This window comes from Cajanus cajan, chromosome 11, assembly GCF_000230855.2.
Source record: "Cajanus cajan strain Asha chromosome 11, NIPB_CcT2T_4, whole genome shotgun sequence".
Classification (NCBI taxonomy): Eukaryota; Viridiplantae; Streptophyta; class Magnoliopsida; order Fabales; family Fabaceae; genus Cajanus; species Cajanus cajan.
In genome coordinates, this window is record NC_138527.1 from 6,582,809 (window position 1) to 6,609,314 (window position 26,506).

Consider the following 26,506-nt stretch of genomic DNA (forward strand, 5'->3'; position numbering starts at 1 on the left):
ATAGGGCCCATTGGGCCTTGACAGACCCAATCTTCCGTGTCTAGCCCACTCCTCTTGGATCTTTGAGTGTGTCACCTCTTGCATTCCCAAGTATGATTCCATCAAATATCGATGATGATTCCTTCAAACTCTTTTCTCAAAGCCATCAAATAGAGGATTAGTCTGGTCTTTGGACATGTCGAAGTTGATGAGATGTTTAAACTGGAGGTCCAAACCATCTATGGGTAAGATAAATTTTTTTTTAGATTTCAACAGATGGTGACTCTACTGGAGAAGCTAAAAGAGGGTCATGCCCATTAAGTGACAAATTTGGCAAAATAAAGAGTAATTAAATTTCTACCCATTTTACATTGTTTGTAAATATCTTTTTTTTTAGTGTGGTTTTAATAATTGCATAATTGCTTAAATATTTGCACTCATTTGAAAATAAACTATACACAACCCTTGCACACAACAGTTCCTTCTATATCTGGAGGCAAGACAATTATGACCATAGAAAGTGGTTGATGTACGACCAACCATAGAAAGGGTCTTAGATGCCCACAGGTCATCGTCGAAAATCATGCTCAAGGTGATAACCAATTATTATAGCTTCATACTTTTGACAGGCCACCGACATCTGCCAGTAAATAGCGATAGAGATTTTGGGTCCCTATAATGGGGGCACCTTGGGGGCCTTTAAGACCGGTGAGAATAGTTAGAATCACCTTATACTATGCACATTTCTTTATAGGGACTTCAACCCATGGATTTGAATGTGACTGTTTGTGGGTGTACGTTGATTGAGCATATGTGTGTGCATTTGTTTGTATTATTTGTTTTCAATAGGAGTGGATGGTTTAAGCAAACAATGGTTAATTAGGGCCTGAAATTAAGGAAATTAATGCCCTTTTGTACATTCTTACACCATTATTTCATTAGCATCATATAGGTAGTTTTTTACTTAAAAAAAAATAATAAAGAAAAATTCCATTCTTGAATAAAACAACCTTTATCATGTATCATCTCCTTTTTAGATAATAAAAACATGACAATCTTTAAACAAATAAACATAACCACATGCACTTTTAGGATAACCCATTGATTCTCATTCATTTTTATTTTATTAGATATGGAAGATATAGGTAGTAGCATGCATGGGCAGTTGAAAAAGGTGAACCTTTTCAACCACTCAATGCTAAGGGTCAACAGTATATGTGCATTGATGCCAAAAGAGGCCCGATTGGATTTTGAGAAATGTTATGGAAGGGTTCTTGATTTGCTACAAATAATTGTCGACCTTGCCTTCGTGAGAGTCTTGGTACACTTCTAGAAGCCGGAACTCCACTATTTTGAGTTTCCACACCTTAACTTAGTGCCCACTCTTGTAGAATACAATATGATGATTAAATGGCCCAAGTTAGCCAGGGCCCATACCGTTAGGGATGATCGTATTTCCATAGAGAGAGTGGCTGAACTAGTCAAATTGCCCTCCCACCTGTCTGCCTTGGAAGGCAATAGGGCAATAAAAGGTTGGAAGCTTGCCATTTTAGAAGACCATCTCTCCTCCTTGGCTGATCAGGGAGATTAGCCAAGCATCAACAAGACTCTCACTCTGATTGTGTTTGGGACCATCTTATTCCCCTTTCACATTGGGGTGGTGGGCCATACTGCAATAAATGCCTTCTTTGTCTGGGACGTGCATTTGAAGAGTCTTGTGCCCATCATTCTTGTTGACACCCTGATTTTTGTCAACATTTGTAATTAGAAATCAGGGAAGCATATGAGATGCTGCTACTCACTATTGTACGTGTGGGAAAACACCCACTTCTTTTCTAAGGGCCATATGGGAGCACTGCTTAATCCTTTGGGGAGCTTCTCCAAGAAACCTATACTAAGGAAATATGCCATGGAGTGGAAAGCTGAGTTAGATAGCTATACCAAGGGTTCTTTTTCTTGGATATACCTTTGGTTTTGCCTAAAAAATGTGTTGATCTGATGTAGTGATTTTCTGAGCATTCCTTTGATGGGTTTGAGAGGATACATAGTTCGTTCCTCGACGCTAGCACTAAGGTAGCTTAGGAAGACTCAGACTTTGCCTAAATTAGAGAAGCTTAGAGGACTATGCTATCTTTACTCCCCTAAGCAGCGACAAGTGACGAGCACCATCAGGAGAGTTTAGGATAGGCCAACCTATTTTGGAGATGATGAGCTAGGAAAGCCAAGGGTAGCCTCTTCTAGTGATTACGACCGATGAAGAAGTGAGAGAGGGGTAGTTGGTGTGTCTAGACTAGTCCTTTCAATTGGGGGCAGTCAGCAACAAGTCAATGCCTTGATCAAAAGGGTGGAAATTTTAGAGGCTCAAGTAAAAGCCCTAGAAGAGAAAGACGAAGAATCCAACCTCATCATTGATGGTTTGCAAAGGCAATGTAAGAAGAGAGACATGGAAATCGAACGCCTAAAAGACAAGTGTGCTGATAAACATGAAGAGGTCACCCGCGTGATGAAGTTGCAAAAAGTCAATTTAGGTGATCAACTTCAGGAAGCTATATTGAGGGTAGCACAACTCAAGGCCGAAGTCAAAGTGCAAGCACAATTGATGAGCCAAATGCAAGAAGACCTATCTATGACTTAATCTGAGGCTCAAAAATGGTGGGAAGTTTCTCAAAAACATATCGTCGCTCTTTGATCTATGATAAAAGGAGAAGAGAGGGTATGAACAGTTCAAAGAACTCACTTAGCAGAGGGATCGAGTTTTAGAAGAAGTTCAGGAGTTACGAGTAATGATTAGGTATCATTAACAAAAGGCTAAAGAAGCGCAATCAATGTGTGATGACATAAGCAAAGCGGTCCACACACATGCAAAAGCAATGAGAAAACATGTTGTGGAGGCTAAAGATGAGTTAAAGAGACGTCAACCAACTGTCAACTTCTTCAAACTTTTACGATATTGTCAAAATATGTTGAAAAACATTGTATGAAAGCATTCACCAAACGAAAAAAAAATCAATGAGAATGATATTTGTTAAGTTTTCAACTATCCTTGCATTCTGCATTGCATTCATTTAGAACATTATTCCTTCCTTGTAAATAAATAATAAAAAGAGAAATTTAACTTATGCATGTTAATCAAATAATGAATCCGCTGGTAATTGACTATAAACCCAACACACAAGGTTGGGAAACACTTAAAGTAAAGCCAGTAACAATACAAATAGAAAAGGGGAAAGAAATGCCAAAGTAGTTAACAATCTGAACATCGAGTTCCTTTCCATACACAAGTAATAAAGTCATGCCAATGGGTCTACGATATCCAAGCATCATCAATTGTAGACACATCCAACATTACCAGAGTAGGAGGAACGACTAGGAGTGGACGGATCTACGCTCCCAACGAGTTACAAGCAAAAACCTCCAATGAAAAAGAGAAGAAAGAAGAAGAAAAAAGAAAAGAGCCTGAGGAGGAGGATGAACTCCTCAAATACATAAGGCAGAGTGAACATTTCATCATAGATCAGTTGAACCACACTCCAGCAAAGATCACACTACTATCAGTGATCATGAGTTTAGAGCCTCATAAATGAGCTTTATTGAGAGTCTTGAATGAGGCTTATTCGCACATAATATTTCTCAAGACAAGTTTGAAGGAATCGTAAGCCACATCACGACAAACGATCACCTAACCTTCACAGATGATGAGATTCTAGATGATGGAACTAATCACAACAAACCTTTACATATTTTTGTGAAGTGTAAAGAGTTTCTCATTGCCAAAGTCTTAGTGGATAATGGATCCTCCCTAAATGTTCTACTCAAGAGCATGCTTGACAAGTTATTAGTTAAGAAAGCCTAGATGTGACCAAGTCATAAAATCGTCTAAGATTTTGACATATCTAGAAGAGAGGTGATGGGAGAAATTACCTTACCAATCTAGATTGGACCGACCACCTTCGACGTTGAGTTTACAAGTGATGGATATCACTCCTGCTTACAACTGCCTCCTTAGAAGGCCTTGGATCCATCAAGCTAGAGTTGTACCCTCCACGCTCCACTAGAAAGTCAAATTTGTGGTGAATGATAAGTTGATAGTGGTACAAGCAAAAGAAAATTTGCTTATCAACAAACCACTTACCATTTTGTATGTGGATGCAACGGAGGAAGCCCTGGAAATTGCTTTTCAACATTAGAGATCGCCTACATTGAAAGAGTCTCAAGCAACAAAAGCTTAGTAGTCCAGATGCTGCTTAAGAATGGTTACCAGTTGGGACAAGGGCTTGGTAAGGATGCTCAAGGAATAACTGAGTTGTCGGACTTTCAAGACAATCCAGGTGACAATGGTTAGGATATGAGCCAGCTACCTCTTCGAGGGAGAATAAGCCAATAAATCTCCCTTTGCATAAGACTTTTTGAAGAACTGGCATTCAATTGTATGAGAAACTAGCTTTAGTGGTCAGGTGGATGAAACCTCTCTAAGGGGCACCCTCCCTCTTCTTCTTTGTGTACGAATCATGAACTCGGGGCATGCCTAGGCCCTCGAGCTACACTAAATGGGTACGTGTAAATCAAAGATATTATTTTAATGCCATACATATTTCTATTTCATTTCTTTTGTCCCTCTAATCATCTAATCTACACCTTGCTAATAAACATGAAATGAGCAAGTATATTTGAAATAGGGATCTCATTGGAAAAAAAATAGCCTAATATGTGCTAAAATTAGAAAAAATGCTCACACGTAGAAATCAATAAGATAAACCCAGCACGACTTGTAGATAAAATGTCAAAGCGAAATAATGAAATTAACGCAAGGGGAATTCCCCTTTTAATGAAAAGTGGTGATCGTTTCAGAAATGCTATAAAATGATAAAAGCCCGACAAGAAATCCAAAAAGGGGGTCGGGCAAAAGTTAGGGAAAGGCTCGTTAAGAAACCCACAAAGGAAAGGGACCTAGGCAAAAGTTAGGGTTAAAGGAAAGTCCGCTAGGAAACCCATGAAAGGGTGACCTAGGCAAAATTTAGGACACGAAGAGCAGCATCCTAAGTTGAAAATTGAAAGGCGACTCGGGAAGATCATTGAATTAAAACACAGTCCCAAGTTATCGCTTGACTTTCAAAAAATATAAATGTGCTAAACGCGAAATATCCCCTATTTTGAATGCGCTTGTTCATCAACCTAAACATCAGCCATCCTTAACCAGCCATACTTCTAAAAATCATTTTTGAAAACCCTTAAGAACAAACCCTTTGAAAAAAAACCAATGTATTCCTTTTATTTATTTTCTCTTAACCCATATGACATTAAGATAATATTGAGAGATACACAGAGTATGCATAGTGAATAATCACAGAGAGGGGTTGGTGGTGTCTTAGAACAAAGTCATGGGACACGTGATCTAAGGAACTGATAGATTATACTCTGTACAGGCGAGGAATAGCCAAACTGTACAAACCTCAAGTTTAACGAGGAGCACCCGGTAAAAGTGGATTCAGCACGGTTAAGGTTGACAAACCTCAACTGACGATTAATACAAGTAAATTAATTTCTTGAAAGTAAAATTAATTTGTATTTTTAAGCTTAGTGTAAAAACATCATTGCATAACATGCATACAACACAAGAGCACACAAAAGGGTAAGAATAAAAACGGGCCCAGAATGTTGTTCCCGGAAGTGGAACGACCGTTTCCAATGAGGTTGGTCGGAACGACCGTTCCTCGTCCTTGGTGAGCCCTATATAAGGGGGTCTTCCCCCCATTTCCAATCCACTCCAAAATTCCTACTTTCTCTGCTTTCTACTACCTTCTTTGTATTTTTTTTTTCATTTTTGCAATCTTCTGCTTCTCCATAATGAGTCAAGGAGAGTCTTTATGCAAAAGATCAAGCAAGCATGCTAGGGTCCCTCCTCCTTCTATCCTAACAGTCATAAGCGACAAAGTCCGTCGAAGATGCCAAAATTTGGAGACATTCGAGACTAGGCCGACGAGGGTTCTCCAATAGAGCATCCTATAGGAAGTAGGACTGTGGGATAGGATCAGGGATCTTCTGGTAGGCATTGGCTGGGAGTTCTTACTAAGTATTACTCGGCCAACATTCTGCGAGGCTACGGTGGAGTTCTTAGCATCTTCGGTGCAACACTCTTCGAGGTTCCCACATCACATGGATATCCCCATGATATCCTTTTGGATGAATGGGATCCATTGGTCCATGGCTTTGGCGAACTTCAACGGGTTCGCCAATTTTGTACCAGAGGAATGCTTTGATATGAGAGAGTATCAGGGAGCCATTGTGGCCAAGCTGAAGTTAACGAAAATACACATAGAAGAGGGGGTTGAATATGTGTGTGTGTGAACAAGGAAGTTTAAAAACATTTTCGCAGGAGTGATGTTCTTCATCCAGTGTACTTTTGAACATCAAACGATGAACCAAAGTTTGCTTAACTTACTATCAATACGTCTGAAGGATTTATCGTCCACTAGGGAAAATGTTCTGTAAAGGTATTAATTGAAGTTATTACATTTCCTTTTCAAAATGGTTTCGTTTAAGGATAAGTGGCAGATGAAACTTTTAGTGCAATAAGTCTGTTATGCAGGTTTGGCGTCTTCGTCTAAAAGTTATTTTAAATATATATAAACGTTGGACAAAGTCTTTCACAAAGGTTTCGGGCTGGGCTACATGATGATATAGCCCAACCCAAAAAGATTAGATAGAAATGAGAAAAAAAGGAAAAATCTGATTTCAATACGACCTGCTCAACTCAACCCAATATGTATAGTAAGATTGAAGTGGTTTCTACTTCATTGAATCTCATATCTTAATTAAGAGGAGTCATGGAAAGAACAGGTTCAAAATCTCGATCAATTCCTTTTTCAAATCCTACAGCAGCTGCACGAGCTCTTCCCGCGTGCCATAAATGGCCAACAAATAGGTATGTTTTCTGATACCGCTATACAATTACAACCCGTCTTTGCTCAATGGATACAAAATACCCATGCTTTAGCACCAGGCACAACGGCCCCCGGTGCAACAACAAGTACCAGTTTGACTTGGGGAGGTGATAATTTAGTATCAGTGGGCGGTAAAGTTGCTTTGTTACCGATTCCATTAGGAACAGCTGATTTTTTGGTCCATCATATTCATGCATTTACAATTCATGTAACAATATTGATACTTCTAAAGGGTGTTCTATTTGCTCGTAGCTCACGATTGATACCGGATAAAGCAAATATAGGTTTTCGTTTCCCTTGTGATGGACCTGGAAGAGGGGGGACATGCCAAGTATCCGCTTGGGATCATGTCTTCTTAGGACTATTTTGGATGTACAATTCCATTTCGGTAGTAATATTCCATTTCAGTTGGAAAATGCAGTTAGATGTTTGGGGTAGTATAAGTGATCAAGGGATAGTAACTCATATCACATGAGGCAATTTTGCGCAGAGTTCCATTACCATTAATGGGTGGCTCCGTGATTTCTTATGGGCGCAGGCATCCCAAGTAATTTTGCGTCTAAGTAAGGAAGGAATGCAATCATTTTATACTGGATATAAGATGAAGTACATTGAGTATTATCGTCCACTCCTGGACCTAAGTATTCTCGACCACTCCTGGCCTGTCAGCTTCACTCATCAACGCTAGTATTCTTAAACCACTTCTGGTTCTCCAAGTATATTTGACCACTCCTAGCCCGTCGGCTTCACTCACCAACGCTAGTATTCTTAAACCACTTCTGGTTCTCCAAGTATTCTCGACCACTCCTGGCCCGTCGGCTTCACTCACCAATGTTAGTATTCTTAAACCACTTCTGGTTCTCCAAGTATTCTCGACAACTCCTGACCCATCGGCTTCACTCACCAACGCTAGTATCTTCTTATTAGCCACTTCTAGCTAACAGTGAGTATTCTTTGACAAGCCCCTCCAGGCTTTACACGTATTCTTTTCCTAGCCTCTTCAGGCTTTATGATGATAGATGTGTAGTCGGGTTTGAGTGCATTTGGTTACTCTCACAGAGAGGATACATATATGATCTACACTCACTAAGGTTTGCTACCTTAGTTTTACAGAGATTTTGAGTGTGTCGGTTACTCTCATGGAGATGATACATAAGTTTACAACACTCACTAAGGTTTAGTCCATCACTGACAATTTTTGAACACCTTAGTCTATAGAGATAAAAATACAATATTACATTGTACATATGACTATGTATGCTCATCTCTGGTCTCTGTCTCGTGGGCTTGATATCACTTTTTTTCTTCCAATCAAAAAGCCCAGGGCAAGGCATAGAATCATTCTTTTGTTGCTTCTTGCCTAACCTCTTTTGGTTTGATGTTGTTACATATTTATAGGCCTGTAAAATTTTCCCGTTGCATATGTCCGTTGAAGCTAATATAGTCGTTCATGACTAGTTTGATCCTTTCATTTAATGCATTTGGTCTTGCATTAAATGTTGCTTCCTATTCTTAGACATTGCGTGTATTCTTCTCTGTGTTGTTGCTACAGTGTTTGACTTTAGAAACTAGTTGTCTTTTTTCTGGTCATGTAACAATATAGTCGTTGTCCTTTTCTGAAAAAGTAATCACTTTTTCTGACACATGCATGCTCTGCTTTTACGTGCTTCTCTTTATCTTCGTTTCTTCTGCTGTTTCATTGAGAACACCTGTGTGATTGTAGATGATGCTTTGAATAATCTTTTGAGACTAGATAAGTGTTTGCTCAGTAGTCTTCGTCTACGTCTCACGTCTTGTTCTCTATCTGAGTATTTGTCGTTGATGCTTTGGCGTCTTGTGTGGGAGTATTTTTCGTTGATGCTTTGGCGTCTTGTATGGTCTGATCAGCATTACAAGCAATCTTGTCTTCGTCCAGAGTTTCTTTTAGTCTGTGCTGCTCTTGGTCCTAATGCACAATTGAATATTTTTTGTCCTTAGACATATGCCTCGTCTGATTTGTGCTTTTAGAGTGGTTGCACTTGTCACACCTTGTATGGATAATTTGTGATCATCTGGTACATATTCGTGTTCCAACTATCCATCTCTTAACGCTTGGTTTCCTCTGTCTCTTGCTTCATCTGTCTCGACTTCACTGGTTCGTGTCTCGCCTTGACTATTTCTTCGTTTGATACTTCGGTGTCTCACTTTGGAAATAGTAGACTTCGCTCTTATGCTTGATTGCTTATCATATGATTCTTTCATCTGGCTTGTATAATCTTCATGAATTGTGACATTTACGTAGTGTTTGTTTCCAGTGATTTACTGTTTACGAGCAACGAAAGGTGAAGAAAGTGGGTGTTTGTTTCCAGTGATTTGCAAGGAAAGAAAGGCGAAGAAAAGGGGGAGAAGCGTCGTTGCTGTCCTCGCACAAAAACGAAGAAAAGAGATGAAAGCCACGTAAGATTTATGAAAACCCGATAATACCCTTGTCCCATGCATGCATATTGTGCCATGCAGCAGAGGAATCTCTGCCATGGTTCACGGACCTCCCCTGTCCCATGCATGCATACTGTGCCATGCAGCAGAGGAATCTCTACCATGGTTGACGGACCTTTGTCCTTAAGTTTCATCTCATTTCTTTATACATAGGAAGGAAGCATAATCGATTATGCATGCCACATAATCGATTATGGGCTTGCATAATCGATTATGCCTATTCTCGCTTCCAGTCGAACCCAGAACGGGCTGTTCCAAAAATAATTTTATGAGCAATATGCGAACTCTGAACGGGCCGTTCCACTTTGGGAACTGGCCGTTCCACTTTTGGAACGGGACGTTTCACATATGACCGTTGTGGGTTAATTTGTAATCCCAGAACGGCCCGTTCTCAGATCAGAACGGGCCGTTCTGGGTATCAAATTTTGGCATGACAAATGAGTCTAGAACGGTCGTTCTAGATTCGAAACGGACCGTTCTGGCAACATTAATTTGTTAATAAATAATGGTTATTTAATACTCTTTTTCATATATATATATATACACATATTAAATATTAATATTTAATATATAATACCTTAAATTAAATATTAATATTTAATTTATATATATATATATATTAAATATTAAATATTTAATTTATATATATATATATATAAATTAAGTATTTATTTAATTTATATATATAAATTCAATATTAATATTAAATATTGATATTTCTATCTTCTCACTTTTATATATATTAAAGTTCAGTTATCTATTTTTAGGGTTTACAGTTTCGTTTTTAATCATATTTGATTAGAATAATAAATTTGTTATTTCGAAAAATATTCAGATGGCAAACGAAAATATCGATGTTGTTAGTTTAGACAGTGAAGAAATGGATAATGATTTGGACTTGAATGTCAACGAGGTTTGGTTACATAGCATGGATAATCATGATCATGGCCAAAATGTTGGAGATGAAGACCATGCAATGCCTGAGGACCATGCTGACAAGCAGCCTGCCGACATCACACAACAACCCTCAGTCCAGTATGATGGTCAAATGCTTTCCCAAATATGGACTGGCATTCAAGGGTTACAAGAAGGATTAAATAATTTGATCATCAATGTTAACACAGGTTTCGATCGAGTACATAACAGACTTGATGACCTCGAACAAAAATTTGATGACTTTCAGCGTTCATTTGAATAAACTACGTTGTCTTATTTTCTTTTTTATTATTGTAATTTAAATATGTTTTATTTAGTTGCAACATTTTTCATTTATATTATTTTATGTCATATTTAATTATTTTTTACTTAATTGATGACTGAATTGTATTTTCTGTTCCATTTTATAAATATGTTATTATCCATCTACTTTGTAATGTTAAAAATTTCTTAATTTTTTAATTGGTAAAAATTAACTTGTACAATTAACAAATGTATCTTCATTTCATTCTAATTTATGTCAATGATTTATCAATTTTTTTAAGTAATTAACTTTCAAAAATTTTATTGTACATTTTTTTTATATTAAGAAAATTCTATTATTTAAATATTGACATCAAAAAGTGGGAATATAAAAAAATAAAGTAATACATGTTTATAAAATTAAAATAATAACACTTTCATAAACATTAATAAAATAATGTTAGAAAATATAATTATCATAATATATTTTGTTATTATTATTTATTATTATAAATATTATTATTATTATCATTATTATTAATATTATTTATTTATTATAATTAGTATCATTATTATTTATTATGATTCTTATTATTTTTTTAATATTTATTATTATTATTATTATCATTTTTATTAATTTTTTTTAATAAATTATACCTATTAATATAATTTTATTGTAATTATTATTATTTACAATAAATAATATTATACTCATTTTTAATCCAAGAGTAAAAGTGTAAATTACATATTCATCTATTAAATTTTTAATTTTTATCTATCATTAAATTTAAAGCAAATATTTAAACTAAATTATTTTTAAATTAACATTTTATATTTATTTTTTTAGTTAAAATTTTTATATTTATCTTTTAATTATAATAATTATAAACTTTTTTTTAACCTAAGGGCAAAATAGTAATCTTACAAAATTATTAATTAAAAAATTTATTTTTATCTATTACATCAATCAATTCACTCACAAACTTTCACAAACTTTCTTTACACTTTCCACTCACTTTCCCTTAATCCAAACAACCTCACTTTCCACTCACTTTCCATTCAAATCCCTCCTTTTTCACTCCCCCTTTTCCATCCTCAAATCCAAACAGAGTCTTAATGCTTCTGGCTTAGCATTTAATGTTTGCTTACTAATTATGCACTTCTCGAGATCTTTTGTACTTTCTTGGTACCGTTGCTACAGAGGTGTTGTCTTTTCCTAGCTAGTAGGTGTACTTGTTCTGAAGCACGTTGTTTTGATTTGTGGATAAGCGCTCGTCCATTTGTCTTATCTTCCTTCTTATACTTTAATGACTCCATATGTTCTTGGTATTGTTGTATGGATGTTAGATAGTTTGTCTCGTTGTGTCTTCAGACGCAATCCAACTTCCGTGATCTTCGTCTGTGTATTCGAGTCTCCGTTTGATTGGTTGTTTTAGATACTTGACTCTGTCTATGGTGCTTTAACTTAGTTTTGCCCGTCATCCATGGTCTTGCATCATCTGAGACTTCATTATTTTACTTCTTGTGCTGGGCTTGATTCCCTTTGATCGTTTAATCTCTTCATCTATCGTCTTGTTAGCTTTTCCCCTTCAACTTGGTTCCACGTGCTCTTGTCCTTTATTTCATTTGTGTCTGGGTTTGTGGGTGTCTTCGTCTGATGTAGTTCCTTCTTTTGCTCAGCCTTTATTGATGGAAGGTGGCTTAGTTCCATGCACGCCCTTGATCTTGGTTCAACAAGGGGACTCCAAAATGGTGGAAAGATGGTGGTGATGTTGGCGGAAGCACAAAGTGAGGATGGTTTGCTCAAGGTTGTTTCATCCAAGTGTAGGATGAAACCTATTTAGGGTTTTGCTCTCTTAGGGTGGAGATGGGAGGAGGTTAGCCAAAGGCAACCTAGAAACTAAGGGAGAGTTGGTGTTTAGGGTGGTGGTGGTCACGCTCAAAGGGGAGGAAGGTGTTTGGTGGGGTGTTGCTCCTTTTGGCTAGCTCACTTCACTAAGGTAGGTGAAGGCCAACCAAGGAAGGCCAAGCTCAACTCACTCATGGTGGTTTAGGGAGGAGGAGAAAGGAGGGGCCGTGGAGTTCCTAGAGACTATGGAAGAGAAGTTGAGGCAAAAATGCACACTCAAATTCAATATGATCCAAAGTATGTACAAGGTGATAGGCTAGGGTATAAATAGGAGTGCTAGCATCTAGGGTTTCATTTGGTGTTGCATTGGCCGAAATTCACCAAGCCAAATGCACACTAAATGAGATGCAAATTAACCCTAGATGCTACTTGGTGGCCAAGTTTGGCATCTAAGGGTTTAGGTTGGCTACAACAAGATGCATGATAAGTTTATGCACCTTGGCCCTCCAATTGGGCCTAAGCCTACCTAACACCAAAAATGTCCAAACAACTCCACTAAGTGTGCGTCACCCTCCTAATGGACACACCTAGCCCATTTTGAAATTAACCTAAGCATCTAAACACCCCAAAATACAAGGGCAAAAATGGGAAATACAAAGAAATAAATCCTATGACTAAAATACCCCAAAATACAAGGGTAAAATAGGAAATAAAATAAATGCTAAAAAAAACATAGGAGCTAAGGTCCAAAAATGGCCTCACTATCCCATTCCTCTTGCCTCCTTTAGTATATCACCTCTTGGTCTTCTCGGCCTTAGTGTTATTCCATCATTCCCTCCCTCTTGAAAAGGATTTGACCTCAAATCAAGAGGTTCTTCATGGTGGGCCTCATGACCAATAAAAACATAAAAATAAGCATTAAAGGTGACAGTATATGATAAAAATGGAAAGTGTATCCAAAAAGGAGTTCCACTAAAAATGCTAAAAAGATTGTCTAAACTAAAAGGACTAGATTCTCTAATGCGAAAGATAGGATCCTCCTCATAGTGAAGTCTAGGTGTATAACTAAAACCTAAAAAGTTAAAAAGACTAAAACTATAGCACACTAATGCATTAATCCTAAAAACTAGAACATCTTGCCTAAAGTACCCTATGTGGTAACCTAGGCATTTCCTAGAAAACAAAGGAAATACAACTAGAAAATTTCCTAAGCAATTTTGGATTATATTATTTGTTGGATAGTTATGAAAAGAATTTGTCACAAGGAACCTTGAAGGTTCATATGGTATATCCAACAAATAATATATTCCATAAATTGGGTGCATTATTGACACAACTAAGGTAGGAAAAGTCCTACACAAAGGAAGGCTATCTACCTTGGGCACCACCAAGGAAGTAGCACAAGAAGTGGAACTAAGTAAAGTCCACTTCTTCTTCACTAAATCTTGAAGTTGAGATTCTTTTTCTTTAAAAAGGATTTGTTTTTGAATCTCCACTTCATGACTAGTGGCAACGTGAGAGAAAGAGTTAAGGTCTTGATGAATAAAGAGAGTTTCTTTTAAATTATTTTCAATGGGCAAGTGACTCTCTTCAAGCATAAGCCCTTTGGAGGAAACATTATCCTCCTTACTCTTCTCTAAGAGTGTTGGTTGTTGTTTTTCATTTTCTAGCCACTCTTTAACCTTCTCTATACTTTTCTTTATTTTTTCTTTCTTTTCTATTTTCTTTTCTTCTTCTTTCCTTCTAAGTTCTTCCTCTCTTTTTGTATTTTCTTCCTCATGCATACTCCTAGGGACTCTAACTTCTTTTCCTATTTGAGATCTAGTTGGAACAATCCTAGGTTTGGATCCACTAGTTTCTACCAACTTTGCAAGTAAATTTCTTATTTCCTCATTATTCTTTTCAAACTCTTTTTCTTTTTGTCTTAATTTTTCCTCTCTTTTTATATTTTTTCTTAGGTACTCTTTCAATTCCCTAAGCTCATCCCTAACACTAGACCTAGTACTATGAGAATTATGACCATGTACACTAGAATGCTCACTCATCTTTGATCAAAAGGTTTTCACAAAATTTTCACAAAGAGTTAAAAAGGGTTTCACAAAGATTGAGTGATAAAAAGGTTTTCACAAAAAAGTTTTGAAGGTGCAAGATAAGTAGAAAAGGCCTAAGTATACAAATTGAACCTTCAAGGGGAGGTGGACTACAAAGAATCACTTAATAACCAAGCCCTTTTCAAGTAAAAATTACTAAGCCCTTTTTACCTTTCTTACAAAAAACAATTTTGACACTACCAAGTGTGTGTGTGCACGCACCCCTAGTAGGCAAAAGAATTAAGCCTTCTAAACGTTTTGGAAGCAAAAGTAAAAAAAATCCTAGACAATTATACTAGTAAAGCTATAAAGCATGCTATGGAAAGCAATTTAGAACATACACTAGTCGAGGTCCTAGTGAAGGTTTTCAAATCACCTTCTCTACACGCTCTAAAACCCAAGTTGAAGAGGTTTAAAATGGCCAAAATTACAAACCAAATGGAAGAAATGAATGGCCTAAAACAAAGAGGCCGAAAGCAAGTAAAACAAGGTAAACAAGAAATTAAGTCTTCAACTCCTCCTCTTGTGGTTCCTTCACAATGAGCAAACGTATTAGCACCTCTCCAAAGTGTTTACTCTCCTTTGGTTTAGTGAAAACCCTTCCAAAGGCTAGGTTGGGTTTTGGTTCACTCCTCCACTCAATCCACCAAAGGATTGCTACTTTGCTAGATAGGTACTTCACCTACAATCAATGAAAACCAACCAAGAGCAAGAGTTCCAAAAAGATAAAACTGAAAAGGCACAATTAGGAAAGCTAAACTCAAAGAGAATTTATGGAGACAAACAAAAGAGGCCAAAAGAAAGACAAGCAAAAATTAAGACTCAATCAATAAAGGATAGCACTCAAAAGAATAAACCTAGAATGGCACTAGAATGGGTTTGTGTTTAAGTTTCACTTGCTTAAGTCTTTTAGTGTTTTCGGTCCAGCCAAGGTATAAGTCCCAAAAAAATATGTCCAAATTGTCAAATGTCCAACTCCAAATGCAAAGGTAATGGTCCAAGTCCACAAGTCTAGCAACAAGTCCTTTTTGTCCAATAAATTGTTTTTTGTCCAAGATTTTTGTTCTTGTTCTTTTTGGTCACGGCAATTGGCTTTTTTAATTGTCCTTGGGTCCAATTTTTTTTTTTAAATTTTCAGCCCAATTTGTTGCTTAGGTTTTGCACTTGTGGTGGCACAAAAATTAGGTCAAATTCTTAGGAGAAGGAGACAAAGACAAGTGGCATTTTCTTAGAGGTTTATAGGGAATATTTTTGAGTGGAAATGGTTTTGTACTATTAGGTCAAGTTGTTTAGCACAAAATGTCCAGCACACCTCTTAGATTCTTTTAGGGTTCTTGGAAAACAAGAAATCAACTTAAACAAGTGAAAATGCAAGGGTAAGGTGGGCGGTTTTTAGCATGTGCAAGAAGTTCACACATGGAAAATCATGGCAACATATAGAACATGCTAGAAGCTAATAGCATGCATGAATGACCTAGATAGTATTCTATATGGCACGCCCACTTAAGATGTATGCATCATGGTATTTTTCATGTTTTCATGCAAGGTGTTTGGGCACATACAAGGATATAATGGAAGACAAAATATAGGAGGTAAAAATGACAAAACTATAGGTAGATTCCAAAAACAAAATGCATGAACATGTGATACTCAACCTATCATGGAATATGACAACCCTAAAAAAAACAAGGAAACCTAAAGCATCAAGGAAGGTTCAAAGAAGCAAAATATGAACCAAAAACACAAAGAAAATATTCGGTCACAAGGAGAAGGAGAAGAAATGACCGAATCAAAAGAGAGAACCAAGAAGACTCAAAGAAAGACAAAGAAAGAAAACGTTTACCCTTGAAGAACCATGGCTTTGATACCACTTGATGGAAGGTGGCTTAGTTCCATGCACGCCCTTGATCTTGGTTCAACAAGGGGACTCCAAAATGGTGGAAAGATGGTGGTGATGTTGGCGGAAGCACAAAGTGAGGATGGTTTGCTCAAGGTTGTTTCATCCAAGTGTAGGATGAAACCTATTTAGGGTTTTGCTCTCTTAGGGTGGAGATGGGAGGAGGTTAGCCAAAGGCAACCTAGAAACTAAGGGAGAGTTGGTGTTTAGGGTGGTGGTGGTCACGCTCAAAGGGGAGGAAGGTGTTTGGTGGGGTGTTGCTCCTTTTGGCTAGCTCACTTCACTAAGGTAGGTGAAGGCCAACCAAGGAAGGCCAAGCTCAACTCACTCATGGTGGTTTAGGGAGGAGGAGAAAGGAGGGGCCGTGGAGTTCCTAGAGACTATGGAAGAGAAGTTGAGGCAAAAATGCACACTCAAATTCAATATGATCCAAAGTATGTACAAGGTGATAGGCTAGGGTATAAATAGGAGTGCTAGCATCTAGGGTTTCATTTGGTGTTGCATTGGCCGAAATTCACCAAGCCAAATGCACACTAAATGAGATGCAAATTAACCCTAGATGCTACTTGGTGGCCAAGTTTGGCATCTAAGGGTTTAGGTTGGCTACAACAAGATGCATGATAAGTTTATGCACCTTGGCCCTCCAATTGGGCCTAAGCCTACCTAACACCAAAAATGTCCAAACAACTCCACTAAGTGTGCGTCACCCTCCTAATGGACACACCTAGCCCATTTTGAAATTAACCTAAGCATCTAAACACCCCAAAATACAAGGGCAAAAATGGGAAATACAAAGAAATAAATCCTATGACTAAAATACCCCAAAATACAAGGGTAAAATAGGAAATAAAATAAATGCTAAAAAAAACATAGGAGCTAAGGTCCAAAAATGGCCTCACTATCCCATTCCTCTTGCCTCCTTTAGTATATCACCTCTTGGTCTTCTCGGCCTTAGTGTTATTCCATCATTTATCCAAGTGCTTGCTTCAGATCTCCTTGATTCTGGTATGGATGTATATTCTTTATTCAGCAGTTTATCTGTACTTATATCTGAAACACTAACATACTTGTTAGTAATTAACAATATGTATTATATTTGTCTCATTCAAAATCTTGCTAGGTATTGCTTTCGTCTTTGTTTGACTTAACACACCAGAGGCGTTTGTGAATGCCATGTGGTAGGAGCTCACTAGAGAGGTTTTCATGCCAAGGACTGTCGCAACCCGAAGATTTCTGATCTTGCGACCTATGGTTTAAACATCCTTTTGAAAATCTCATCAATTAAGGAATGCTCGGACATCAGACTAATCCTTAATTAATGGTTTTGAAATTAGGTTCATGGAGTCGCCACCAATGTTTTACTCAAAACATTGGAAAAAGAAAAGGTTTTTTAAAAATCCAATAATGGCCTTGATAATCAGAATTGGGTTCGATCGGGGGTTGGTTACGTGTAAGGAAGGTATTAAGCACCCCTACAACGCCCTTAATCGGTACCCTATGATGAAGTTAGCATTATAAATAATAATAATAGAAATATTAAATCCCCTTTTATTAATAACTATTTACATGCTTGAAATTTAAATTATACAATTAACCATAAAATGTCTACATGATTATTTTTATTATAACAATATTGATTATAGATAAGAAATAAAAAAGGAGAGAAAAAGATTAACTGAAATACCTCTTGAATGAGCTCTATTGAATCTTCAAAATAAGAAGATTTTAGGTGCTTTGTGGCAACCTTTCACACTACAATGTGCTTCACAAAATCTCAAGAATTACAAAAGAGAGAGAGAGAAAAAGAGAGAAATTTCGAGCTCTAAGGAGTCTGGACGAAATTTGGAGTCCTGAGAACTGTGCCCAAGCCTTCTATTTATAGGCATTAGAAAGGGTCCAGAACGGCCTGTTCCAAAATCAGAACGGCTCGCTCTGGATCTAGCCGTTATGTGTTAATTTTGTAACTGGAACGACCCATTCTGAAACTGGAACAGCCCGTTCTGAAACTGGAACGACCCATTCCAAAGATAAGATTAACACACAATTTGGTAGACTGGAACGGGCGTTCCAAACAAGAGATTTTAGGCCATTTTAATATCTCGAAATGGCCCGTTCCATTTTAGGAACGGCCCGTTCCGGTTAAGGTTTTTTAACCCTTTTTTAGGTTTGGAACGGCCTGTTCTGGCTTAGGAACGACCCGTTCCAACCTATTATTTTAGGCCTTTTGCCTGGTTTGGAACGGCCCATTCTGGTTTTGGAATGGCCCGTTCCAGACTAGGTATATAGGCCTTTTTTGTGGCTTGGAACGGCCCGTTCCGGGCCACCAAAGCCAATTTATTTGAGCTTTAGGCCTTCTGATGTCCTATCTTGTTTTTTGCATACTTCGGGAGCTCCTTCCCTTCATAACAGAGGTCCATTTCCTTGTTTGTATGCCCCCAGACGAAATTGGGTGTCTACAAGGACATTTAAGGCTTCAAGACTTAGGGATCTGGCTTCGCGAGTGGTCCATAAGCTCATGACGGGCTTTATCCATGGGCGCTTGGAGAGCACTAGGTCAATGACCCATAGGGATCTTTTCCCTCCCTACTACACGTTTCAATGTCTAAGGTGCAACCCTGGGTCGTTCTTTCTGCAACATGTCCATGCACTACTACAAGATGTATTATCTACATCGGTTCTAGGAGGTAATCTACATCGGTTTGAAAACCGATGTAGAATAGGGCGACTTAGAAATACATATACTTCTACATCGATTTTTGAAACCGATGTAGATTTGTGTAAAATCTACATCAGTTTTGCTGACAGCCGATGTAGATTTATGTACAAATCTACATCGGTTGTCAGTAAAACCGATATAGATTTGTACACAAATCTACATCAGTTCTACTGACAATCGATATAGATTGTATTTTTTTTTAAAAAAATCATTTATTTTTAAAATTTTTCTGATTACCTGTAATAAAAAAATATATATATAAATCTTAAGTTGTTGCATAGGTACAAACATGAGAAAACACAGTACAAGGATACCAAAAAATTCTAAAGATCCAAATATAAAGGCACGGAAACATATAGTACATAAAATATATAATTATATACATGAAATTAAGAAAGTAATTGGAGAGGAAAAGCAACATGCCAGAGGTGTTAAACAGCAGAACAAATTTATGGAAAGCCACGAGCTACGTAAAAACAAGAGAAAGGAGATGTTCAAATTATATAGGCAAAGCAAAGAAATAGGCATCTTCCTCAATTTACTCATTACAGAGCCAGGACTACATGAATTTTGAGAGACAGGAGGATACCGCCCATCACTTGCAATCTCTGAATCATAAAAGACAGCCCAAAACCATAAACACATTATGAAAACAATCTATAACCACAAAAAGAAGAAAAAAAAATCTAGATAAAAATCTTAGATAAAACAACCCTACATCGACCACACAACCTTTATTTACCCCGATTTCCTTTTCAAAACACAACGGGATTAGAATTTCCTATTTCAATTTGCACAAAGTGATCTCACCCGTGTCAATCACAGTGGCAACAAATCCAAGCAAAAACTAGATATAAATAAAACTATAAATCAATACCCTTAGAAGAAGACAGACTCAATGCACATAAAGCATTATCTTAAACATTTTATAGTAATTAATTTTTTTTATATATTAATCCAGTGCCAGAAAAAATAGTCTTTTAATCCCAACATAATAAGCAGTCTAAACCTTACACATTTATTTTAACCCTAATATACCCTTATTGTTAATTAAGATTAAGAGGAAAACTAAAAACACTTACACAATGAAGACAAACTAAATAGAAAAGATAATACAAAATAGAATGTATAATGATAAAACTTCAGTCTGATATCACTCAAGTGAGTCAAGTCTTAACAAATGAACAGAAACATGAATTTGGTTGTAGAAGAATTGGATTTAGCACTTGAGAAAGATGAATTTAATATTTAAATATAATATTTATATATAATTTTTTTTAATAAATTTTAGTTATATAAATCATGCAGCTTTTTTACCTTTATATTTATCTCTAAATTTTTAAATCCTAATAAATGTATTACACAAATTTATAGGCAATTTAAGGATTTTACACATAACATTGCAACTAAACAATGAAAAAGAAAAATAAATATTATATAAATATTTTATTTTACCCACAGTGATATTCAAACATAAAAATCTTATGTAAGTTACTCTAACTCTCTGTTACTATAAACACCACTTTTTATATACATATACACAACTCATACTATTTCTACATTATTAAATTTATTTCTACATACACATTTTATGATAAAAATAGAGCAAGTTAGACAGTAATAACAATACTACTATTTTTTTTAGGATAATAATAGTACTACTTAATTACTGCCTTTGTTACATCCATTTTTGTATATAGGTTATTATTAAACAATTCTCATACACTCACGATAAACGCACATTTTAACATAAGCTGCTTCTGAACATTTTGGAAATAAATTGTGTGGTTGTCATATATCCCGAAAGGTGAATTTCTAAAATTGATCTAACACACATCAAGAAAGCATTTCACACCAAATAAGTTTAAAGGGTATGAGACGCTATTCTGATTTCAGTTTCCTTTTGGAGGTTTGGGGATTCCTTGTTGTGATTCTACATCTTTCAATTAGTCAAAGCTGCCATTGGAGTATTGACATTGCACTGAGAGAGTGAGAGGGATTGCGACTGTGAGTGACCAGACATACGCAACTTTTTTTGCCACTCAGAGAAGAAAAAGATGTGTCTGCAAAGATTAAAATGTTTCAGTCATAGATAATGTGTTGATCATCATATAAACAAGTAAAGTAATATTTCAATTAGTCTTAACAATCACTGTTAATGATGAATGCAATTTCTTATACATCAACATGGACAACTAGAAAATAGTGCAAAAAGTTATAAGTGCACCTGAGATATCATGATAACATTAGCTCCAACATCTTTTACTGCCCCAAAAATGGCACTGGCTGTACCTGGAACACCAGCCATTCCAGTTCTGAAAAAAAGAATTGGAGAAAAATTTGGAATCACAACTTGGACAAATAATATATGTTACAGAAAACCTTAAATTAAATAGAAATCATCATGCATGCAGCAAAAATGCCAATATGTAACACGACTGCAATTCATAACTCACCCCTCAACATTTACAAGTGCCAGGTTGTCTATGGTTGCAAATCCTTTGACATGATTTTGTAGGTTCTGCATATCTTCATGATCATTAACAGAAGGATGGCAGATCTTTGTTCCAGGAGCCGAAAGGTTGAAAATATTCCTTATCATGATGGGTATGCCATACCGCATCACAGGAATAATTGTTCGAGGATGCAAGACATTTGCACCAAAATAAGACTGTAAAACGCAATTGAAAGTTAATCTATTTAATTTTTATGAGCAGGAGTGTTGCGGCATTCCGACATTAAACTCACCATTTCCCATGCCTCTTGATAAGACAATGTCTTCAAAATCACAGCCTCGTTAACTGCAGAAGATATCATTGTTTATATTTGATCAAAATTCATGTTATGTCAGTCAAACATAAGACAGAAAGCACCATCAATAAGCCAGGTGGAACTCCATTTGGTTACTAAAAGCCTATTCTCATAATCAATTCATTGTTCAACTCAGACACCAAGTAAGAAGCATCACATACCTTTTCTAGGATCTGCACTATACACATGTAGACACCTATTTTCGTCCGGGGACATACAAACAAGGAAATGAACCTCTGTTATGAAGGGAAGGAGCTCCCGAAGCATGCAAATAATAGGACAGGACATTAGAAGGCCCAAAAGCCCAAACAAGCTAGTTTTAGTAGCCTCGAACGGACTATTGCAAAACCGGAATGGGCTACTCTTAATTTGGAACGGGCTGTTCCAAGTTCTTAAAAGGGCCTAAAACCCTAGTTTAGAACGGGCTGTTCCTAAATTTGAACGGGTCATTCCAAGATTGGAATGGGCCGTTCCAAACTCCTAAAAAAAGGGGTGCTTAATACCTTCCCTACACGTAACTGACCCCCGAACCCAATTCTGGTTATCAAGACCATTATTGGATCTTTAAAAACCTTTTCTTTTTCCAATATTTTGAGTAAAACATTGGTGGCGACTCTATGAACTCATTTTTCAAAACCATTAATTAAGGATTAGTTTGGTGTCCGGACATTCCTTAATCGATGAGATCTTTAAAAGGATGTCTAAATCATAGGTCGCGAGATCGGAAATTTTCGGGTTGCGACAGATGACGACTCTGCTGGGGACGTTTAAAGAGGGTCAAACCCATTTAATTGATGAATAATAAAATAAAAAATAATAATTTAAATATTTTCCCCTTTACTTTGTTTGCTTTATTTGTTTGACTTTGCTATTTGTTTGCTTGTTTAAATTCTGCACATGCATGAATATAAATTGTACACAAACCTTTGCACACAACAGTTTCCCCTACACCCAAGGGCATGAGGGTATTAAACATAGGGAGTGATTGACATACGACCGGCCCAATTTTGGCCTTGGAGCCTGCGAGCTTTGTCAGAAATCACACTCAAGGTGATAACCGGTTACTCTAACCTAAAATACTACGACAGACCTTAGAGTTTGCTAGGTGACGGCGATAGAGATATTGGGTCCCTATAATGGGGGCACCTTGGGGGCCTTAAAACCAGTGAGATTAGAACCGTCCTATACAATGCACTTTTCTTATAGGGACCACAGACCAAGGATTTGAATGTGACTGTTTGCGGGTGTACATTTGTTTGAGCATATGTGTGTTGCATTTGTTGTGTTCGCTTTTTTGTTCATTTCAAATAGAGAGGAATTATAGACAAAAAAACAGATATCAATAAAAAAAACTAACACTCTTTTGTATACCCTAGCTCTAAAGCATCATATAGAATAGTTTGTTTAAAAAAAAAAAAACAAAATAAATATATAGCAAAAATCATGCATCATAACCTTAAAAAAATGAAAATTTAGGCAGAAAAAAAATATCATGCATCTTTTAGTTTAGCATATACATCCATTAGAAATGGAAGACACATAGTATGTAAAGATTTTTGAGAAAGGAGAACATTCTAAAGTACAAGAATCGTGTGCCCTTATACTAAGGAGGCCTACTAGACTTTCAACTCTCGTCATCCTTTCAAAAGAAGGCAAAGTCTACATCTTCTCAGACTTTTTCCAATCTAGATTGATGTCATTCCTCAATTCAAATAGGATATTATTTGAAATTTGAAAAGGAGGCACGCAAAAAAAAAAGGAAATTGAAGCAAAAAAAAAACAAAAAAAGAGAAAAAGAATTTGCTTCAAAAGAACATAGTTTGGGAAGCTAAAGAAAACTCTGCTGATGAACGAGAAATCATGAACTTAGGGAGTTTGAAAAATTGATAATAAGCACCCTTACACCTCCAATTCATTATCAAATCACTCCAAACCGCATCTTTCTTCTCTGACTCATCAACCTCGTCAATAAAGATGGAAATTTTGGCAAATCACCAAAATAGTGGAGAACCTGAAGATCTTATTGACAGTTACTTCTGATGGGAATAGTAAGAAGAGAATCTGAGAAGAAACAATGACTAATTACAAATCAACGAACGAGCAAGCATGTCTATAGGGACATCATTCAAGCATGAGCTTCTGTAGCCTGCAACAACATCATCAAAGTGCACCGAAAGATCTTGTACAAAGAATGTTCTCTAAACAAACAAATTAATGAGAATGATATTTGTTGAATTTCTCAATCATCTTTGCATCCTGTTTTGCACTTCATATAGATAACATGTCTTCCTGGTAAATAATAAATAAGAACAAAAAAGGAAACCTAACCTGTGCATGTTAATCGAATAATGAGATCACTGGTAATCAAGTGCAAACTCAATACATCAAATTGGAAGCACTTAAAAAACCAGTAATTACGCAAGAAGATTGGGGGGCATAACATGCCCAAATTGACGATTCAAACACCGAGAGTTCCCCATGCGAAAATGACAACTGTTGGGATAGGAGGAATGATCAAGAATGAATGAATCCTTGCTTTTAGGGAATTACAACAAAACTCAAAGGCATTGCATGACAAAAACCAGCTAGGACGAAAACCCGTAAAGGGCGTCCTAGGCAAAAATTAGGGTAAAGGAATCAAAATCCCGATAGGATACATCCTATGCAAAAGTCAGGGATATATATATATATAAAAGCAATGTTTGCTCGAGTTGAAAACCTAAAGGCGGCTTGAGTATTCCCTATACAAAGCAAGAATCCATAAAGGTTTAACTCTAAACTACAAACACCAAGCAAGTGGAAGGGTTTTTCTGAGGTAATCAAGTCATCCATGACTCTTTAGGGGGCAACCTTCTTCTATCTCTCTGTGTATGAATCACGAACTCGAGGCATGCCCAGGCTTCGAGCTTTGCTAAAGGGGCACGTGTAAATTGGAATACTATTTTAATGTCATAACATTCTTTCATTTCTCTTCTCCCTTATATCTACTCTAAGCCTTGTTAACAAACCTTAAATGAACAAGTACATTTGAAATAAGGATGTCATTAGAAACAAAGGCTTAATACGCGATAAAGAACACATAAAGATCAATCAAATTCGGCATGACTTGTAGATAAGATTCCAAACAAAATTAGTGCAAGGGGCATCCCTCTTTAATGAAGGAAGGAAAGATGATCACAAATGCTGCAAGGATAAAAGCCCGACAGGAAACCCACTAAGGGGGCTGGGCAAAAATTAGGGCAAGGTCTGCTAGGAGACCCACAAATAAAAAGGGTAACCTAGGCAAAAGTAAGGATCGGAAACAAAATGTTTGCTAGGAAACACATCTCAAGTTACCTAGGAAAAAGTTAGGGCAAAGCAACATCTCGAACTGAAAATCGAGAGGCAGCTCGGAAAGATCACTTAATCAATGTGCAATCTCAAGTCATCACTTAAACTTTGAAAGGAATACTAAGCTAACATGGAAATGGTTTCCTTACTTCGAATGTGCTTGTTCATCAGCCTAAACACTAGTCAACCTCGGCCAGCCATTCTTCTAAAAAAACCCTTTTAAAAAGAAAAAAAATCCTTTCTAACAACCTTTTGAAAAAAAATACAAACATCCCTTCTTTCTTTTCTCTTGACCCTTATGACATTAAAATTGGTACTGAAAAGATACACGGAAAATGCACAGTGAATACTCACAGAGGGAAGGCCGAGATGTCCTCAAACAGAGGTTAGAGATGCTTGACCACACATCGACTGGATAGTCAAGGAGCCACTGAAGCTTGGGCTCAAAAGAACATATCCCGACAGTAATCAAGATTGGCATGGATAGAAAGAAATCGTCAACATTAAACTTAATGCGTACAGGTTAATTTCTCGACATAAAAAAAATGAATTGCATCTTTAAGAACAAACACATGAGCATAAATTACATCGCATGCATATGAGGTAGGGGCATATGGAAGCGCGTTACACAAAAAAAGGAATAAATAATAAAAATCATTTCTATCTTGCATTTTCATGTGCATCCATACATCCATGCATTCTACTTCCTATGGGTCAAATGAGTCATCAGCATAGAGCACTCGTGAAAGACAAATAGCCAAGCATGAGCCATAGCAGTGTCAAATGGCAACCCCAAGTGACTCTATGTGCCCACTAAGCAAAGACATATCAAAAATGAAATAGAATGGAATCGACCAAATAAGCAAGCCTATAAGCAAGAAGAGGCCATCACGCCTTAGTTCCTTACCAAATGAAGGATGATCCAAGAGAATGCCAAGACCAAGAATGCTTTCCTTACCAAATCCAGGAGTGGCTTCCAAAATAATACTCATCAATAAAAATTTAGCAAATAACATCATCATGGGATGTGATCCCTCCACCAATGATGACAAAAAAAATATAAAATCAAAAAAGGCAAGCTTCGTACATGTTGAAAAAGCCGAAACATTTAGAAAAATAAAACAGAAAAAAAAGGCAAGCTTCGTACATGATGAAAAAGCCGAAGCATTTAGAAAACAAAATTTAGAAAAAAAACCCTATTATAAGCAGACACCTGGAAAGGCATTACAATACTCACCC

The 26,506-nt window shown here is 36.7% G+C and overlaps 1 protein-coding gene across 1 annotated transcript; it reads right to left on the reverse strand.

Annotated features, from left to right (window-relative positions):
• Window positions 1–21,326: 21,326 nt before the first annotated feature.
• LOC109813350 (bifunctional aspartokinase/homoserine dehydrogenase, chloroplastic) lies at window positions 21,327–21,958 on the reverse strand. The gene is made up of 3 exons (XM_020377516.3): window positions 21,875–21,958; window positions 21,583–21,797; window positions 21,327–21,441 (listed from the first exon to the last, which is right to left on the reverse strand). Exons 1-3 carry the CDS (start codon window positions 21,941–21,943, stop codon window positions 21,342–21,344), a joined length of 384 nt encoding a protein of 127 aa, XP_020233105.1. The 5' UTR covers window positions 21,944–21,958; the 3' UTR covers window positions 21,327–21,341.
• Between the last annotated feature and the right edge of the window lie 4,548 nt (window positions 21,959–26,506).

Bases quoted from the DNA above. Each gene is read 5' to 3' on its own strand.
- LOC109813350 (XM_020377516.3), bottom strand. From the start codon at position 21,943: ATGATATCTTCTGCAGTTAACGAGGCTGTGATTTTGAAGACATTGTCT. The intron at 21,798-21,874 runs GTGAGTTTAATG...TGCGTTTTACAG, and splicing joins ATCAAGAGGCATGGGAAATG to TCTTATTTTGGTGCAAATGT. The intron at 21,442-21,582 runs GTGAGTTATGAA...TCTTTTTTTCAG, and splicing joins GCACTTGTAAATGTTGAGGG to AACTGGAATGGCTGGTGTTC.